The 21237-nt window shown below is 41.6% G+C and overlaps 1 protein-coding gene across 1 annotated transcript in view; it reads right to left on the reverse strand.

Moving 5' to 3' along the window:
- Window positions 1-21237, reverse strand: part of MYOCD (myocardin) — an 86696-nt gene that overhangs the window by 49672 nt on the left and 15787 nt on the right. The window contains exon 2 of the mRNA XM_090290651.1: window positions 3701-3766. Coding sequence (XP_090146777.1) covers window positions 3701-3766 — 66 coding nt within the window. The remainder of the gene's footprint in view (window positions 1-3700; window positions 3767-21237) is intronic.

Below are 21237 nucleotides of genomic sequence, written 5' to 3' on the forward strand. Positions count from 1 at the left end.
ACTGTAAATGCTTAATGAAGTGATTAAGGGGGATCATACAAGAGAATTTGTCCCTGTTTGCTGTGGACTCTTTGTTACTCGTTGGTAAACTCAAAACCTATAGGATGCACAGCCAAGGACAGGGAGAAATTAAGTTAAATCCATTTGGACAAGTTTCACTAGTCAACTGAAAATTATACGTGGTTTAGTTCACTGGAGTCAGTGGGGGTGGGGGAGGGGGAAGGAACCTTACAATTTAACCATTGATTTGGAATGCGATTGAATTGCGATCTGCCACACAGTTAAGTCAGTGGAATTTTCCACTCTATACTGATCATAGTGAGGCATGGATTATGATGTAGTACCTGAAGCCATTCAAAAAACCATTGGTTTATTCTTGTCATGATGTATATTGTCATGAGATATCCATATCTATATCTATATCTATCTATCTATCTATATGAATTTGGGGAGCCACAAAATGCTTTATGGTAGAACTTTAAGTAAGTGCTTTAAAAGTTCAAGTGATGCCTTTTGAATATTTGAGATAAGAGTGCTGTATAGGCATCAGAAGACACCGGTCCTGGCCTCCGCTCTGCCCCAATGCCCAACACACAGGAGGGGGTGCATTTTTGCAATGGACAGCCCCTTGACATGTAAGGTAATGTAAAACTCAAGACTAATTCTGCAAAAGGATAGCCAGTGTGTCTGTTTACCAGCAAAAAACAGTAGTGCTATAAAATAATAACATAAGAACAATGAACAATTCATGTGGCCGTCAACTTTCACTTTTGGCAATTTGTGGTTTTAAAATTTGGGGGAAGATTGTAAATATTTCAAATTTTATTAATAAAGTGAAATTTTAAAAATAATTTTATTGTGCATGCACTTAAATTCTCACAAATCAAATTTGCAGGAATTAGAACCACATTAGGTCCAGGCTTTGGGACATGTGAAATATCTCTTAGACCCCATCATCCTCAGTTTTACAAACATTAAAACAATGAATGGGGTGTGGACCAGGTCAGGGGTTTTCAAACACTATTCTGAAGAGAACCAGCTCTCTAGGGAAGACAATTGGGGGCATCTAGGAGGGATGAGGGGGCTGAGTAAGTGGGCAGAGGCCCCACCCTATTTCAGCCAGTACATGCATGCACAACATATATTTAGTAATTCAAAAAATTGAAAATCACAGAAGTAGATGATCTCTAAGGATAATCAGCTTCTCCCCCACCCCACCCCGTTCTAGTCCCTTTCTTCCACTTTATCTCTTTTGTTCTGTTCCAAAAAATTCAAATAAAAGAATGAAGAAATAAGAAGCCCTCTTGTGAATGTAATGAGTTCGACCTTGACTTATGCTTACGTGTATTTCCTATCACCCTTTCTCTTGGAATCTTGAGTCTCCCTGAAGGGCTGTCTGGCTCACTGTTGTGTCTAGAGTGCCTGGCACCGTGTCCTGCGGAGTGTCTGCTTTGAAATGGGTTGAATTCAAGAAAGTTGAAAGGACCCTGAGACTGTTGGCTCATCCTTCCTTTCCCCACTGGGGGCTGACACAGGTACCCTTAGGGCCTGAGCAAGCACACTGCCCCTTCCTGCCCTGCCCATCCTGCCATGCATTTTTGCCTGTTTAAAATCTCTGATTGTGGGCAGGGAGGAGAGGCTGGCCCTGTCCTCCCTGCCCCCCATCTCTGGGCAGGTAGAGGTTCCTCTGGGTCCAGCTTTCTGAGAAGAGCTCAGTTGTCAGGGTTTCTCCAGGCTGGACCTGTGGTGTGCGCCCACTGTGGCTGGGGCCCTTTTTCACAGAGAATCTACACACTTGGAGAGCCTGTTTGAGAGTCGGCTGAAAACTATGGAAAAGCTGATGTTTAATTAACCTTTATCATTTTGCTGAATTAAAAAGAAAAAAAAACCATTTCCTTACTCAGAGAACTTTTCCCAGCACTTATCTTAATGATACAATGGCCTATGGATACAAAATTTCTGTCAAGCAGTATTTCATTAATTTGTACAACTGATTCCAAAAATCCTGGGGAACAAAACATTCTGTCTCCATTGAACCCTGCTACAAAAATGGACATTTGCTTTTCCCGGCTTACATAGGGGTGTTATTTTAAAATGTAACATAAGGTTAATTTCTATCTTATTATGTGTTTTTACAGATTTTCAGAGATGTAATCCTATTAACCTAAAAAATAAAAAAAATGTTTATTCTCATTCAAATGCCAGCTGTAAGACCCAGCCTCAGAATTTAAGCACATGTGTGGAATTTTAAGTCAGCTGTGAGCAGCTGGAGCTGACTTGAAGTTCCTAGTCTAGCCAATTCATTTGCCTTTCTAGAATTAAGACAAAGAAAACTAGTGACGAGATAGATTATTTTAATACTTTTCAAATTGGTGGCTCATCACCTACTTAAGGGCACATGGTACACAGACTGTGGTTCACTGAAAGGATCCTAGTGGATCTACATTTGTCTACAATCTTAGTGAACTTTTTTTTTTGAAATAATGGTTAAACAAATTAGATTCTCTACATTAGTGGCAGGATTCCTCAAAAGACTGGCCTCGTCAGCTTTAAGTGAAGTCGTATGTAATTTGTGTGACCTGAAGACTGCAGACCTGTCTCTGCTAGGTCCTCTGCGTGTGCACAGGCCGTCTGACTACCATGAGCAGGCCACACGCAGGATGAAGCTCCAGGGCTTTCCCGTCATAGTTGTACATGTTGTTTAAGTAGCTTTGAAGTGGCAGGGTGAGCTTTTCCTTTAGTGTTTGCAAACTTCTAAAAAAGCTGTTCCACTATAAGCTCTCCTGTTGCTTTCTGTTTGTAGGGCTTCATTACGAACCAAAAACTACTTTTGAAATACAAAGGAAAATGCTTGAAAAATTCTTAGTTCTGTTTTGGCTCTGAATCACATAATTATACCTAAAAATTTTAGACCTTAAGTCATAATGCTCTAATATTACTTACTGCAGGGCATTTTGTCAAAAACAACCTTCCACTTGTTTCATACTAAAGTCTGAAGCACTAGTCATGACAGGGACCTGTATTTCTGCAAGTCATTATGAATCTTAATTTTTTAATTTTGTTGAAAGAGAAAGTTAGAAACTATGACCTAAAGAAGCTTAAACTGTGACTTCAATCATCCAGAGTACCCATTTTGCTATTTCTATATTAAAAAAAAAAAAAAAAAAACCCAAAAGTGAGCTTTAATTGCTAGATTGGTAGAAAATGTCAAATACATCTTCTAAAAGATTTGATAATCCTTGTTCTTTGACCTACATCATGGCCAGTAATTCAATATTATGCCATTTGTGCTAGAGTGGTATTTCTACTCAGTTATTCACTTGACAATATTTGATTAACTGTGGATGCAAGTATACAAAACGGAAGTGAAACTGAGGAGGTAAGAAAAAAGATGATGTGATTAATGCTTCTAGAAAGAATAGCGATCATATCCAATTTTAAAAGTAAGAAAAGGGTGAGGGATGCCCACAGTGAATTGTGTGTACACTAAAACCAAACCCACCACAATGACATTTTAGGGAATCACCCATCTTGTGGGCAAGTAGCATTTGGGGTGAAGCAGCCAGTCTGGGATTTCCGATGATACAGATTCTATGACGATCCATGGGCTTAGACTAAATGACCTCTGAGGTGCTTTCCAGCTCCCAAATCCCATGGTCCCATTGTAGTAAATCAACAAATAGGACACGCAGCTACTCACGTGGTATTATGCCTTGGTTGGCCAGTTGTTCCTGGGTCCTTCTCTGTTGAAGTCGTAACTGCAAAACTTAGGAAAAAAAAGTGTTAGTTTGTGAGTGAGGCCAAATGTGATCATAAGCACTTATATTTCTATCATACGTTTTAGCATAGCTTTTCTCATTTTATTTCCAGAACACTTGTGAAAGTTTGTGTAAGGTACACCTTTGCTTTTGTTGCAGACACAGAGAAAGAAGGATGAGAGGAGCTGAGAGGGTTGTAGCATTTTTTGGTAAGTTGGTAACAACCTAGGATGAGAACATGGGTCTCCTCTTTGAAGGGAATGTTATTCTCACCGCACCATGCTCCCTCTGTCCTTACTATACCACTTGGAAGATAAATACCATAAAATTCTTCTGGGAATTGTCCCATAATTTCAAGAAGGGAGACGAAATAAAGAAAGTATAGGCTTTGGAGTCTCACATGGGTTTAAATTTCATCTCTAGCCCTTCATAGGTGAGTAACTCTAGGTAAGACCTCTCTGAGATACAGTCGCCTCATTTGCAAGTGGGAACAATGCCTATCTTGTAGTGTTGCTATAAAGTTTGAAAAGACAACCTATGTAGGTTGCTTAGCAGAGTGCTTGGAATAAAGTAAGTCATCAATACATGGTAGTATTGAGACTCTGGAATCCATTTGTAAATCCAAAGAATGGCTTCTGGTATCATGCTTGCGTAGGGGAAATAAAACATTGTAAATTGTCCAAACTAAACACTATTTTCTAAAAAGTTATGTTACCATCCATAATGCAAATAGATTATATCATGTACATATATACATAGAGGTAGTATATATAGAATGAGTGTAATGTGTGTGTGTTTGTGTATAAATGAGTGTATTGTGATTTTTTTCTCTTTCTCCTCACCCCTCTACCCCAAACCCATTCTCTCTTTCAACATTTATCTTCTTTTATACATGTACTCCATTTTCTCAGGGACATTATGGGTCTAAGTTGGTCAGAATAAGGATGGAGAGAGCAGACATTTGCCTACACTGGGAAAGAGGCTTCCTCAGCAGATCAAAATTATAAATAATCTATGAGGCACAAAAGGAATGTGAGACTGAATTCAACTACATCCCAAGACACACACAGGTAAGTAATTGAAAGCTGCACCAAGAATCCAAATTTTTTTGCCCAGGAACAGGAGGGGGTCTAAGGCTCAATCTAACGGGGCTGTTAGTTTGGGTACCAAAGCAAGTGGTCAGCCTCTACCGTGTCCTCCCCACACTGGACCAGGCACTGGTTATGGGTATGGGACTATCTGCAGGGGGAACAGCAAATACGGCCTCTTGGGAGACACAGGAGGGGATTGTTGGCGATACCCGAGAGGGTTAAGAATCCTTCACTGTCTGAAACTAGCTACTGGCCATCCTGTGCTTCTCTCCCCATCAACCCCTGGGATGAAATCAAACTCAAGCATCAGCAACTAGTCTTTTCCCTGTAGGCTGGGAACACCTGTGCCTTACACGTAACAGCCATGCACAAAGGCACACTGAGAGGGGGCCATGGAGAATAGCCTAACCTGGGGACATGTCAGCACCGTGAAAGAAAGACTCCATACTTAACCATGAAAGAACATATACTCAAGGTTAGAGTGTAAACAAATGCAACAGGCCTTTCTCAAAGACAGGCAAAGGAATATTCATTAATGAAAACAAAACTAAACCACTTCACACACGTTAGGATGGCTACTATATATATGTACAAAAAAATAACAGGTGTTGGAGAGGCGGTGGAGAAATCGGAACCCATGTGCACTATTAGTGGGGATGTAGAAAGGTAGAGCTGCTGTGAAAAACAGGCCTCAAAACAAATTTAAAATAGAACTGCCATGTGATCCAGCACTCCCACTTTGGAGTGTATAGCCGAAAGAAGTGAAAGCAGAGACTTGGACATTCATGTTCCTATTTACAGTGACCAAAAGGTGCAAGTAACCCAAGTGTCCATCAGCAGATGACTGGATAAACAAAATGTGATATATACAGGGTGGGCAAAAATAGGTTTACAGTAATTAGTAAAGTAGGTTTACAATAATTACTCTATTAATGATACAAGAATAAACTCTGCTTTGTGGACTCACAACTGTAAACCTATTTTTGCCCATCCCATACATACAATAGAGTATTAGCCTTAAAAAATAAGGAAATTCTGACACATGCTACAACATAGATGAAACTTAAAGGACATTATGCTGAGTGAAATAAACCAGTCTCCGAAGGACTCATACTGCATGAATTCACTTACATGAGGTACCTAGATTAGTCAAACTCATAGGGACAGAAAGCAGAACGGTGGTTTCCAGGGACTGAGGGAGGGGGCTGAGGAGTACTGTTTAATGGCTATTGAGTTTCAGTATAGCAAGATGAAAAGAGCTCTGAAGATGGTGGTAGTGATGGTTGCACAATGTGAAGATTTTTAATGCCACTAAATTGTACACCTAAAAAATGATTAAGATGGAAAACTTTTCAGCCGAGGATATAACCCCTAAATTCAAATTCTTCTAATTATGTAAAAAATATTTGTGAATTCAGATATAAAAAAACCTTCTATTTTAAAAGATATTTACTAGTGCCTTCATAAAATATGATGAATTTCATGGCATTCTCAATTGAAGACTTAGATTTAGGGTAAGTCTAATGTTAGAGAACAGAATTGAGTTGAAGTGAAAATTCAGGTTAGACATGAAAATGTTTATAGACAAATAAAGTTTTAGGTCATGTTAATCTTAGATTTAAGCTTTAAGCCAGACCTAGACTTAACTAATGGGTTAGAATTTGTTTAGGGTTTTTGCTTGTTATAACACTAGAATTGCAGTTATACTTAGCTTTATAGTTTAGCTTGAGTTGAAGATCTGAATGAATATTACGGTCAGAAGGAGAAGCAGCGCTTGTACAATGATTACATTTTGCTCTAATGTTTGGTTTGGGTTTTGTATTAAAGTTAAGTTTGTGGTAGAGTAAGTGGGAAGGGTTGAAATTTGTGTTTTGTTTGAAATTAAAATAGGTTTGGCGTTAAGTCTCTTAAGTGTTTACTTGCAAACCAACACATGCCCTGTGTTCTTCAATGAGTGCAAGTGAGTAATGAGTAGTTTTTAAACTAACTGCTATGAAACTATGTTTGTTCTCACATTAAACCTGTAAATGGCATTAATTATAATGATATTTTTGAAAGAGAACAAGCCTTTTGCCCGCTGTATTCAACAATGTATACATATTTAGTTAGAAACATCTTCTAACTTCAAACATTTTTAAATGGTTAAGATGGTAAATTTCTATTTATGTGTTTTATAAAATTTTTAAAAATTAAAAAACAACAAATATCAAAGTAAAATTCAGTTCATTGTAATAAACAGATTCAAATGGATAACCGAATATCAGAATTAATATAGTTAAAAACAAGTTAGTAAGCCAAAGGTTGAGCTGAACAGCTCTAGAGTGTAACACCAAGGAATAAAGGGGCAGAAGCAAAACCAATATGTACCCAATGCAGAAACAAACTTCCAGAAAAAATACTATTGCTGAACTAGAGATAGCTATTACTTATATGGGATGTGTGTACTTGTGTTCCTTTTTCCTATATGTTTATATTGGATCATATTATAAGTTTTCCTTCATTACCTGCTTTCTGTTATTAGTGATATATCACAGATATGTTCCCATGTTACAGTATTTAATGCCATTCAAAACACAGTATTTTGTAGCTGCATAGTATGTATTTTTTGGTTATTCTATAAGTTATTAAACCAAATGCCCATTATTGAATATTGAGTTTATTTCCAATATTTTGCTATGAAAAAACAGCAATGGACATTCTTTGTAGTTGATTTTGGCCCGCATCCTCAGCATTACTAGAGGATGCCCTCCTAGAAGTAGGAACTGTCGCATTTGAAGGCTTGTGGTCATAAGGCAGAGAGCTCTCCTGAAGGTTGTCCGGATGCTCTTCTCCCTAGTGAAGTGGCCGGGTTGCCCAATGCCCTGCGCCCCGCTGCTTTTATTGCCTGCGAGCGGCTGTCCTCCTTCTCTGCCCAGAAGCGGGTGGCGTGGCTGCCAGTGCTGCGCTCCATCTCTCCATGCCTAAAGGCAGTGGCCAGAGATCCACGGCCAGTACGATCTTGGCAGTAGAATTTGTCCCTGGGAGTCTTCTTCTCCAGGTCCTGCAAAGCTCCGCTGCTAGAGGTGGCGCGTGAATGACTGAGCCCATGTCTCCACTCTCCCCGCACATGGCAGAGGCCCGACACTCCCGGCAGAAGCCTGTGCCTGGCGAAGCAGCCTTTCCCTCTGGGCACCGCTGTCCTCAGCGAGGGCCTGGCCTCATTCCCTGACCGTCTTTCTGGGCTTTGCTGAGACGCACCCTTTCCCTGCGTTCAGTTTGCTGTGGCCGTTTGTGTCCCCAGACCTCCGGGCAAACCTTCACTGACCCGCAGTGGCTAAACTAAACTGAGGGGAGGGGTTGCTTTTGGGCCCCTGCCTTCCCCCCACTCCCAGGTCTAGCCACCCACCCATGCCAGGCCCTGGTGGGGTTTTTGCTTCCTGTCCTTTGAGGCCATATGGTCATCTTTGGGGGGGTGGAGGTATGTGAGTTCTTGGTACCTTTTCCACTTCATCCCAATATGTTCTTCTGTGGCTCTGACGCTGGGCGTCCATCTTTGTTAGCTTCCAGAAACAAAGTTATTTTTTTCTTATCTATTTTTGCATTTCTTTGTCAGAATTTTAAGATGTACCTTTGCATTTAAGTTACCTCTTTACTCAGAAGTTCTGAGCTCTTGAGTCTCATTTCCTTATGTGCCTGGCTAGAGTTGTTCAGTACTACATTATTTCAGTTACTCCAGACTCGTGTTAGATTTTTCTGTCTGGTAGAGATAATCTCATATTACCTGTTTTCATAAATGCTTCTTGACTACTCTGGCCCGCCACCCTCCTCCCCCCGCCCACGTAAACTTCAGGACCAGAGTAAGTTCCACCAACACCCCAAGCACTACCTTCCTCAAAGAAGAGGGAATGTGTTCCCTGGATATTTTATAATCATAAGTGTAAACTCCATTAAGTCAGAAAAGCAGCCCCTCTGCTTAATGATTATTAAAGAATATATAGAAACTTCTGGATCAACTATAGTGAAGGACCAGGAATAGATTCCCCGCATGCAGCTGGGGCTGGGACTGGGTACGCAACTCAGGAATGGCAGTTAGACCATCTCTGCACACCACTGGGTTGCACTTGCTTGTGCCCAAGAGAGGAAGAACCAGGAGCAACTATGCAGGTGGCTTGAGAGTTTCAGGTTGAAGAGGGGGAGACAATCAGGACTGATGGACATGGTCACATTTCTCATCACATCCTCTAGCTTGTGGGCAGAACCTTCTTGATGCAGAAGAGAGGCAGCTTGAAAAAGCAAGGGTGTTGGGAATAGAAAGCACAGACTCAACTTCGACTCCACCAAGCTGTGTAACCTTAGGGAAGGTTCCGTGTCTGTGAGTCCTAGCCTGCTCATCTGGATACAGTCATAATACTAACATTAATCACACATCACAATAACAATTTCACAGCATTATTGGGATGGAGTTCATGAGTTAAACACTTCCTAAACTAGACAAGGCTACCTTTCTGTTTTATATTGATAATGGTTGCTTCAAGAGAAAGCCCACCTGTTTGGTTCCAGTTGTAGAATCTGAAAAAGAAAAGGGACTTGCAAGCTGCAGTGGGATCACCAATGTGTGACTTAAAAAATGTCAGCCATGCCCAGGGCTTGCTGTCCCTGGGGGGGGGGGGGGGTGCAAGCTGTGAGAGAGGAATCTGTAGGAGTCTTGTAGGAGGAGGGCACTGAGTACATGGGTCCCATGAGGTGGGAGAGGCAGGAGACAGAAAAAGGGAGGGGTGAAGAGAAGAAAGTGAGCCATTCACTCCTCCAGATCGCTTCTCTCATCTTCCAATTCACTTCTTTTATTCTTCTCCCTGTCTTGCTGGCATTGGCAGAATGAAAAGTGCTGGTCTCTGGGTTAGAAGTTTTTATACCAATCATCTCATTGAAACCTCTCACAGATCCCACAAAGAGTGTGAATTACTATTTCATGTTACAGCTCCTAAGACCCAGAGGGTATAAATAGCTCATCCAAGGCCACGGAGTTAGAAGTCAGGGAAGCAAATTTCAAACCCATGACTCTGGACTCTGCTGTTTTGCCTCAGGGGTGCAAGTTCCAAATGGGACTGTTTGGATGATGAAAGAGTAAATTTGCCGTGTCATACCCTGTGTCTGAAAGGAACCCGTTTGCGGGGGAGGGTTCCATTCAGGAAGAATCAGGAGCCACTAGAACATGAGGAACGTTTCTTGCCACCTCCCTCGTAGGTAACTCGACATAAGGGACCCTCAGCTCAGCATCTCTGCTCACAGTGTCTCCGTAGCAACAGTCATGTGGGGTACCGTTCTCTTACTTGCAGCTGGGTGACTGCTATTAACCAACATAAGTTTGCAGGCCCCGAGGAGTGTCCAATTAGGAGGAGGCTCCTGAGTGCTCCCAGGCTCTGACGTATCACACAGCTGTTGCCATGGTTTTGGTGAGAAGTATTGCTTTTCTGAGGACTGCAAAACACTTTATGTTCCAAAGCCCTGCTCGCTCGTTCCTGACAGAGTGGAAAATGCGTTTCCTTGGCTGAAATGTTCCTCTTGAGTCCAGCCCAAAGATGACATTTTTAGGAAAGTTTGCGAAGAATCCTGTGGCTGTTACTGAGTCACGATAGAGTGGAAATGGATCTTTTCTATTTAAAGAGTTCTGTGCTACTGTTTGAAATGTCACATTGCTAGGGAACGGTGGAAATGGAAAACTTTCCATTCGCCATCAACAAAGAAAGATCATTACTGAACATGAAACAATGGAGCTTAAAAGAAGTTCAGTTACCTGCCTGATTGAAGAGAGAGGTTGATGGGAATTTAAGTTAAGATTCCTGGCCTGAAGAAGCTCTGTTCTCTAAAAGGAGACCGTTCTTCTGGAATATAGCATGTGCAACTCTAGACCCCACTCTGCTACCACATAGTTGTTACTTTAGACAGGTCCCAGAATCTCTCTGGATCTCAGCTTCACTATAAACCCCCAAAAGAGATTAGATTATATTGATTAGATCAGTATTTCCCCAATTTATCTTATGAGAGTCACTTGGGTCAAAAACTAAAGAACAACATTCATTTCTTTTGTCCCTTTCCTGGAGACTATAGTCCAGTTAGGTCTAGGGTAAACTGAAACTCTATTTTTAAAAATGTTATAGGAAATTTTGAAGAGAACATAGTTTTCAGAAATAGAAATAAGGAAGGCTATTAATACTGTTTTGTGCTTTGCTTTTTTATTGGCAATATGTTATTACTTTTTGCGTGGGTGTGTATATGTAGTCTCTCATTTTTAATGGCTACCAAGTATTTCATCTAGTATCTTTTAAACTAATCTCCCTTTACTGTATATTTTGTTTCTTTCCTCCAGAAATGATGTATCATTTTGTACTCCTGCTAGGAATACACCATTTCATTCTATGCTATCAAGCATAGAGGATGCTGTTAAAGAAGAAAAAAAAAGCTTTGCTAATAAGTAATAATGATACCTCATTGTATGACTCAAACATGTTTTCGTGGATTTATTGACAATTACTATCTTTCCATTTATGAACTGCCTAAGACTCTGCAAATTTATCCACTGAAATTTTTTAATTATAGATTTGGGAGAGCTATTTATACTTCAAGCACATTAAACACAGTCATCTATGTTATAAATTTCTACTGATTTTTAGTTTGCCATTCAATCTTGTTTGTGAAAATTTTTGGCATTTAACATTTTTATATGCAATCCATTAAAAAACTCTTTATGATTTTTATCTTCAGTGTATATTTAGAAAATCTTCATATCCAGATTACATATTCACTTAAATATACTTGTTACTTTTTCATGTTTTTAGTTTTTGCATATGAGTTTGCAATGCATCTGGAATTAATTCTATATATAGTATTAGAAAAGACTTTAATTACGTCTTCAAAGTCTTAACTAAATATTCTAACAACTTCTATAGTAAATGGATTTTAGATACTGTATGTGTCATAAATATATACTTATAATACCTTAAATCTGTTGTTACTTTTTCTTTATATTCTGACCCAAATATTTATTTTGTTTAGTGGCAGGCTGTGTGATACTGGACTTAAATATACACTTTGTAGGATGTAGGAGTCCAGTTCGGAATACCCTGAATCTTCTAGTTACACAAACCTAGTTTAGATCCCCCAAACAAAGCCTTCAGAATGATTTTCAAATAATTCCAAAGTTTCAAAGGACCAAAAAGTAGAAAGTAGTTTCTGCCCAACAGAGGCACACGCCACATTAAGATAGTATTTTAATTCGCCTAAGTGTTATGTATTTGTCTGAATGTTTACATACAACAGGAAGGGAAAGTTTCATTGGATGAAATCTGAATATGAATCAGTTCTGAAGGTACTGAGGATTTTAGGGGGAAAGAGAGTAGACAAAAGAGGAAGCAAGCGTGGGGAACAGGTAGAAAGACGAAATAAAGAGAATAAAAATAGGAAAAAAGGTTTTATTTCTTTATGGTGAGTGTGTGTGAATGCGTGTGTGAGACGATCTATTCCAGCAATGGCTATACATTCATATGTACTTAATAGAAAATAAAAGATGCATTAATCCAGGGGCACCCCAGGTCCTGCCCCAGGAAGGAAACAAGAGATAGGCCAAGTGTCCTGACAAAACTTCAGATTAATAAGGCTATGCCTCTGCCCACATCCTGACCTGTTTCCTTGGTCCCAACACAGAAGTGATTCTAATTCTTAAAAAAAAAAAAAAAAAAGGAACAAAGAAAGGAAGAAAGGAAAAGAAGGAAGAGAGAGGTAAGAAACCTACTTATACATGAAAGATTTGCTCTAAGAATTTCAGAATGAATCTGACTATTTGGTCAACTGTTTAGATAATTTGGAAGCAACAATTCGAGCAGAGGGGCGGTGGTGGCAGGATTATTCACCTGGGCTATCTACCCTGCTCTAAGGGTGCCCGTGTGCACCTAAGATGGGGCCGTGCTGACGAAGCCGGCAGGTCCATCTGAAACCCAGAAATCACTCCTATCGTCATTCAAGGTGGGAAAGAGCTGCCTTTTCCTCCCTTGGTTGTAGGAGACTTTCCAGTGCTTCTAGCAATATTACTGTTCCTGAACAATAATATTGGATATCTTAGTTCTTGATATGGACTCGTCCAAAGAGTATCAAAGAAGTTACTTGGATCTGTGTGTTAAGTTTCTATTTGGTTCATCCCAATACATTACCATTGCTAAGAGCTTCGCCCTTACCCTTTACTTCTCCCACGTTGTGGAAATATGCTGCTTCTTAAGACCATAGGATTCAAAAATAATTTAGTTATTTATTTGTTTATTTATTTTTATTTTTAGAGAGAGGGGAGAGGAGAAAGAGAGGGAGAGAAACATCACTGGGTGGTTGCCTCTCACTTGCGCCCACAACTGGGGACCTGACGTGCAACCTAGTCATGTGCCCTGACTGGGAATCGAACCAGAGACACTTGGCTCGCAGGCCGACGCTCAATCCACTGAGCCACAGCAGCCAGCGTCATAGTATTCATTTTGATTAATTTTTCTCTTCTACACTCCTTCCATTCAACTGTTGTATTTTTTTCCTACCAAACCCTTCATTTTTCTTAAGCAAAGTCCCTTTAGCCTCACTGGGCCTGTGGTTTCTGTGCAGCTTACTTGCCATAACCTCTACAGGCTCTGAGAATGGCTCTGTTTTCTAAGGGAGCACCAGAATGTGTGGTCTAAAAAGATGTCTTTTCTTTTTCTGAATTACAAATTAATGTATATTTAAACTTTACCAAAGCCATAACGTAATCTATGTTTACTCTATATGTAGCAAGTCATATTTTGGGGGGAATAAATGTAAAATTATAGAAACAATAGTCATTGATACAGAAAATAAACAGTGTTCTCATAGTACCTAACCATGTGTTCATTATCGGCCATCAGGCTCCTCTTTCTTCTAATGCTGCATGGCTTCCAGTCTTTCTAGGAATGGCTCTGCCTTGACCATGTGGGAAGGTGATGATAACTCGCCAAATTCTACTAAATGAACTTAAATGTCATCTTCCCTCAACACCTCAAAATAATAATACAAGGAATTCATCTTTCTGGGCTCCAGCCCCTTTACTCATGAAGGGAAGGACTAGGTTAGAAGGAGGTGCTTTCAAACTTTTTAAAAAGCACTGGAAACATTTTTTTAACTGAAATATAACATGAAAGGAAACAAACAATAGCAAAGGGGTGAGCAATAACATGTCAAAGCCCCGAGGAGCAGAGTATGAAACTCGTTCGGTTGGGTGATGCCTAAATCCCCTCTGACCTAAGTATATTACTTTTATGATTTATATATAAAAAGTCTCAAACCTCCGAAGAGATATTGCTTAGAAACAGATGGGGTGGTTTTATCCAGGAGCAAGGGCTGGGGTGGCTTGTGGCACCACTGCATTGACATGAGCCCATATTCCCAACTCATCTTGATCTTTGAACATTCCTGGTGGGAGTCTGAAGCCTCAAGAGCACAGGAAAGCCTCCGATTCCAGCAGAGGACCAAGCCCAGGTCCCTTTGCAGCAGCAGCAGAAGGAAGCCTACTTTAACATCAGCAGATGGTGGTGGGCTTTCACTACCTTCTTACAATGGACTCTTGGCTACTGTTGGAACCTTCTATACCCTGCCTAGCAACCAGCACCCCTTGGTAACTACAGAGCAGTCATTCCCTTAGACCCATAATACGGCTTATGTCATTGCTTTATACTTTTTCCATGTTTTGCATATACAATAAACCCTATGTCTAAGTGTCAAGTTTAATCATTTAAATGTTGGACAATAAGATGCTAAATTCCAGAATTTTCATAGAGAATCCAAGTGAACTGTATTTAAAAATATAATCTACATCTGAATTCAATTTTGGCTTTGCATGTACTGTAGGCAAAATACTTATGAGCAGTTATTAGAAGGTCCCTCAAATTTCTGTCTGACACAATGTATCAACAGAATGTCCCTTGAATGTCATGCAAGGTTCAAGAGCCCTCTCACTAAAGAGCTATGTGACTTTGACCAAGACAGTTCACTTTTTCAGGCCTCAGTTTTCTCCTTTGTAAAACAAGAAAGATGAACTGGTGATCTTGGAGGCTCCTTGGAGTGCTACTATTTCATGACACTTGGCTTCATTTTTGACCTGGGTCTTTATAAGTCTCAAATTCAGACCTCTGAAATATTTCTTAATTTTTAGAGTTTTCCCCATGAGATTATAAAAGTTCTTGTAATAGTCCTTAGTATTATGTTCAAAATGCTACAGGAAAGGGTTATAAGGTTGCAAAGCAGTAGCCCACCAAGGGTTGTAAAAATCAGTTGTGAAATGTAGGATCCAAAAGTGACCCTGAAAAGGAAAATGTGAACTCAACCAGTTAGTTTTATAAAGGCCACAGAAAGCTTTAGAATATTTCAGATCACGAGGCCACTCTGGTAATTATGAATTTATCTACCAGTTCAGCCCCTCAAAAAGCATTTAGCAGTTTCTTGTTATTTGCTGAGGCATCTCTATACAGGGAGGATGAAACAGAGCAATTGCAGGCATGAATAATCTACTGGGGAGGAGAAGACATACACACTTGAATTAGATGAAGTGTTAGCAATATGTGATTAAGGAATGCAGATACATAGAAGGAGAACTGGACCTTTAATTTTAGTTAACACCTAAACCTTTCTTTAAGGAGACCTGTACCTTTAAATTTTCAAGAGAGAGTCATATGGGTAAGATGGCTGATAAAGGGCATTCCTGAACAAGAGAGGAACATGCATAAAAACTTGAATATAGAATGAACATGATCTGTCCAGAGGGGCCTGCATGTGCTTTAACCCTGTGCTGTCACCGTCTGAAATTTTTATCATTTTTGAACAAGGAGCTCGCATCGTCAAAATATGCAATGTCCCCCAGAATATCGCCTTGAGCAAAGAAAGGGGTGTATTGTGGAGTGGTAAGAGCTAGTAACGGAAAAGACGGTGGGGATTCAATGACAGAAGGCCTTGAACGTTATGCCGAAGTGTTTTGGACTTCATCCTGCAGAAAGAGGGCAGCCCTGGCATTTTTCGAGCAGCGCAGTAACATGGTGACATTGAGATTTTAGGATGAGTGATCTTGTGCTAACATGAACAGGAAAGACGCTGCTGGTCTGAAGACTCTCATCATGATCCACGCCTAAGACAGAACAGTCCACGTGGACATGGTGGGAAGGAGGAGGACGGGGAAGGTATGAGAAACCAGTGGGGAAAAACTGCTATGTCTAAATAATAAATGAGGAAAGGAAAGAGAAAGGGAGAGGGAGAAAGAAAGGGTAAGAGAGTCAGGGACAGGTGAATCGAATTCACATGACAATTTTTAAAGCAGACCTTTGCAAAAAAGTAGAACAAACAGAAGCATTGTTACTGTGATTATTGGAGCAAAATTGGTAGGGCTGCCAAGACCCTTTGAGGTACTGCTTTTCTCTGGAAACTTGACAGTAAGGTGAACACACTCACGTCATTCATTCCATTGTAATATACTTCCAGGCACTGTCCCAGACGTGGAAGAGTGGCTGTGAACAAAGCTGGCAGGGCTCTGCCGAGGTTAATTTTGACATCGAGAGAGAGAAAAGGATGTTAAACAGTCACAACTGTGGGATGTCATGAAAGGAAAGTTGCATGTGGCTTGGAAATTAGAGAAGGCTGTTCTGAAAGGTAAATAAAGAAATGATGTTGTTAAGCCCACGACACTTAATTTGTTTCCTTCTAGTTGTACCCAAAGGGAGTAAACCCCGACAGAAAATCCGGAGCCGGAGTCCCTAAGGCGGTTTGACGTTGTAGTCAACACCGGCAACTCCTGCGGCGCACCTGAAGCCAAGCTGTATTGACTCCGTCTTTCCCTTGGACCCTTCAGCTGCGAAGAGAGGGGGGGTCTGCTGCATGGGCAACAGCAGACCCTCCATATCACCCTGCCCAGGCTCTGTAGCTTCAGCTTCACTGGAGAGGACACTCCAGCGTCATCGCAAGATGTCGATTCAACACGGGAGGAGACAGATACCGTGTCACTCCCGAGTCGGACTGCACAGCCATTCTCGGCGGTGCAGATAGACTCTTAAGAAGCTACACCATCGTCTCTCGAGACAGATGGCTGCCGAGTTGTACCCAGCAACAGCTGCCATGCGCATGTGAACATGTATAGGAGTCAGTTTTGTTTCCTAAAGACGGCCGGCCCCGTGAGAGAGGGCCACGCTGACAGCAAAGTTACTGGAAGGCTGAGGAATAAAAGAAAAAAATGAGTAGCTGGTGATAGCTGCCTTTTATTCTCTTCTGAATAGTTTTCCCCACTGGATTTACAAGAAAAGCCCCCCCCCCACACACAGCTTCTTTTGTTTTTAATCTGCCATGGATATAGTTTTCATGTAGCTAAGATGTCCCCACTGTGTTGCCTCTCTCCCTGATCACAGTTTTTTGCATCAAAGATGAGCATCCACCAGCCACACTGGGCTTTTCCCCAGGAATGTCGGAAATGGGACTGGGAGAGAGCAACCTCAGTAGCTGTTGGGTGGTCCTTTTCAAGCACGTGGACTGGGGAAAAGAGTAAAGCTGGTGGGTGGGGAGGGAGAAGAACGGAGCAGAGCTGAGAGCTAGGGGAGAGTGTTCGGTCTGAAGGTGTTCACTCCCCGAGTCCTGCGCATTTTCCTCCAAATCCCAACCACATGCCTGTTGCTGAGTTCCATGAGACACGCTCGTATCTTCATAGTAAGTGCTCTTTTTTGCTTAAGCTTGTTCAAAATGTCTATTATTTGATTCTCTGTGAATCCAGAGGCTCCCTTCTAGTTAGTGTTGAGGAGGGCCATCCAGAGGTGGTGGAAAGCTAGGAGCACAACCAAGCAAAGCTTTGAGGTCTATTTTAAAATGCTGTTCTACCAAAGACTCCTAAGTGTGTGGACTTAGAGTTTGTAAAGGTGGCTGAAGCATACACACCAGAGACAGACCCTGGCACGGGCAGGAACTGGTTAAGCATGTCATGGAAAATATCCCAGATGGCTGTTGATGTGGCTCCCTCTCTGTACAGTGCCAGGTAAACATGACTAGCTCTGGACACAACAGAGCATCAGCCAGCTAAAGCCTCTTCCCTCAGAAAGGGCAGGAGTACCTGTGCTTAATTTAGTCCTTGAACTACTTTTTTTTGATTCCGACCCTGGGTTTAGCTGGATTGACCTTCAGGTGCAAACCCTGACATAGACACCGCTACTTTTAAGGACACTGTCAGACACAGGCCATTAAGAAGCTGATGGCCAATGGATGACATCCTGAAAAGTAAAAAAGCAGGACCACGATTGGAAGTGTCAGGTCCCTTCCAGAGCTGAAGGCCAACATTGTGGGACACTTATTTATAGCTATAACTCTCCTCTTCTTGCCCAAAGGGCGGCCCACCCACAAAATTCGTTCCTCGACCTGGAATGATCTGAATCTGGGGAAAAAGCCACCCTTCCTATGAGTAGCCTGAGTCACTCATAGCCCTGATATGTTCTTCCTTGGGGTACACAGGCTTCAAGCCACCCGGAGAAGGGGGGACAGAGCCACCACTGACATAAAGTCGGGAGAATGTGGCCCGACGGGCCTTGTTGTCTAGGCTGTTTCTGCTCCAGTTCTGGCCCTGTTTCCCAGACAAGGCTGAGAACCGGGAATTATTTTTGTGTGCAGTCCTGAGGCCTGAGAACACTCTGCTCCTAGCCATCTCAGTCCAGGTACCAATAATAACTGCTCCCTGGCCAACCATTGCCCTGTGCTGAGGCACAGCCAGATGGTTGCAGTGACCAAGAATGACATCGGCCTGACTAGCTACCCATCGATTGCCGGGAGCGACCTGAGAAAAGGAGACAAGAATGGTGATGCTCAGATCACTGAGGAAGGCCTTCGTGGTCTGCAGGAGGAAGGAGCCGGAGGGGAGCTGGCCTGGCCTTGGTGGCCCCCCAGGTGAGCAGGCCTGCATGGCGGAGGCTGGGGTCAGGCACGCACTGTTCCCTCTTCACCCTGCGACGTGTTCTGAGTCCGCTTCCTTTAAGAAGACTGAGAAATGTTAGCTCAGGCCAGCTCCTGGCACTCGGCGTTTGGAGGGTGAAAACCAGGAGAATGTTCAAATCCAAAGAGCCTTAACTCAGAATCATCACGCAGTTACTTCGCTGACCAAGCCTCAGGCAGGGTCTGAAGTTGTTTTAGGAAGATGTCTGTTCACACAAACACTGGGAAGCCATTCCTTCCCTAAGCACCACACTCTCAGTTTGTCAAAACATTTGAAGAAGACTAATTCACGCCTCAAAAGGAATTCTCTCTCCCTCACAACACTGCCAGGTTTGTGAGCTTAAGGCTTTTATATTACGATATCTCAAGACACTAGAGGGAGAGGAACGTGGACCTCAAGTGGAAATGCCTTGGGGCTTACCATGTCACTGAGGGGGCAGATTCACAACGCGCATGCTCTGAGAGGACAGATGAGAGTGTCAGATGACTCCAGCCGGCTCTGGCCAGGGTAGGTGCCTGGGAGAAGCAGTACAGGGGCTCTGAAGCCCAGGGGTTCGTGAGTTCAAGTCCCAACTTTTCTGTTTATTAATCATGAAATTTCCTTAACAGGGAGGTGCTTCGGTTTCTTCATCTGGAGGGGTAGGGTGACAATAGTACGTCCCTTCAGGGATGCTGTGAGGGTTAAATTAGTTACACATGCTTCCAGTGTGCCCAGCAACAGATAATACTTGGGGTGCTCTGCTGGGGCCGTAGTGAACCTCCCCAACCGCTGCCTATGTCGGGAGGGCAGGCCAGCAGCAGGGCACCCTGTCATCAGAGCCGCCCCAGGGGGATAGCTGTCCAGCTTCAGGAACTTTTTCTTCCACCACAAACAGGTCCCTGAAGTACAGAACAGAAACTCGGCAACTGACATAAACAATTTCAAACAATAATCTTGGAAGACAAATCGCTCCATTTGGGCATCATGGTTCCTCTCCGAGGCTTTCCCCGCTTGTTTATGTGTTCCATGGCGGAGAGCCACGAGTGAATTAAGCCGACGCGTGTGCGCGCCCGGAGCCAGCAGGAGGGGCCTGCGGGGAAGAGAACCTGCCATCTGACCTGCTTTCCTTGAAAGTCATTACCGGGGAGGTCCCTGAGAAAAGGGACTCTGACTGATGCCTCCTTGTGTCCAGCTGTTCACTGAGAGAGGTCGGAGATCTGGGGCCGAGAGGTCCAGGTTCCAGTCCTGCTCTGCCACACTTTTGTGTGTGCAGTGAATTTCAGCAGGTCATTAATCCTTTCTGAATATTGGTGTTTCATCACTGAAAGGATGATATCATTATAAGGTACCATTATCCATAAGTGGGTAATTGCAGAGATCAAACCAAGACTCCTTTAGCAGTGATAAACGGCTCCAGAAATATTAATGAAGTTAATGTAGGTAGCCAGTGAATAATTGGGTGAGTATTGGAAACAGGGGAATTAGAACTTGAAACAAAGGGTGTATTTTATGAGGGTAAAAGGAATCATCCCCAAATTAAGAGGAAAATTTTCTTTCCACATTGCTCTAGCCCTTAAATATCAGTTAAGTTCTTCTGAGAGTCTAAGTTAAGCCTATGCACTATGCTAGCATTTAGAGCACGCGTTGCCTTCTCTGATTGTAATGCAAAAATGCATGCTCATTATACAAAGTTGGGAAAATGGGCAACCTTTCAGGATGGAATGTGAAATTAATGGTAATTCAAGTCTGTAGGGTTGACGAACACCTGCTACTACTTTGCCTTCTTTCTTCCAACTCACAAGTATGTACATGTATATAAAAATACCTACTCTACAACTTCTAAAGAATTTGGATTGTATTACATAGACAATTTTTAAAAAGTCCTTTTTGCATTGTAAACATTTTTCTATCTCATTAGATATTCTTTGAAAGTGCCATTATGTTCCATTTTCAATGTACTCATTCTCCTTTTGTCAAATATTTTGTTTTTTCTTCAATTTTTCTTAGTATATATAAGATTACAAAGAACATATTTCTTTGACCCTTCATATGATATTATATACAGTACATATATAGATACAATAGACATATATGTGTGTATGTATTATATATTATATATTCACACTGTTCTATGTACTACTATTGTACCTTACTCTTGTACATATAACTGCATTAATATATATAATACATGCGTGAGTATATATATATGTGAAAGTATATACCTTTCATTAATATACTTGTACTGTTCCTTTAAATTTTGAGAAAATAGTTAATATACACATAGTAAAATTTTTTTGAAATGTTAGAAAATAACCTTGGCCTGTTTTTCTACAAGGTTTTGAAGCAACCAAACATAACATTTAAGGATCTTTTCTGTTTCTGGGACTCTCCACGTGTCAGGTTCTAATCTGTGTGTTAGATCTAATCTGCAGAGGCT

This window comes from Furipterus horrens, unplaced genomic scaffold, assembly GCF_987537825.1.
Source record: "Furipterus horrens unplaced genomic scaffold, mFurHor1.1.pri manual_scaffold_11, whole genome shotgun sequence".
Classification (NCBI taxonomy): domain Eukaryota; kingdom Metazoa; phylum Chordata; class Mammalia; order Chiroptera; family Furipteridae; genus Furipterus; species Furipterus horrens.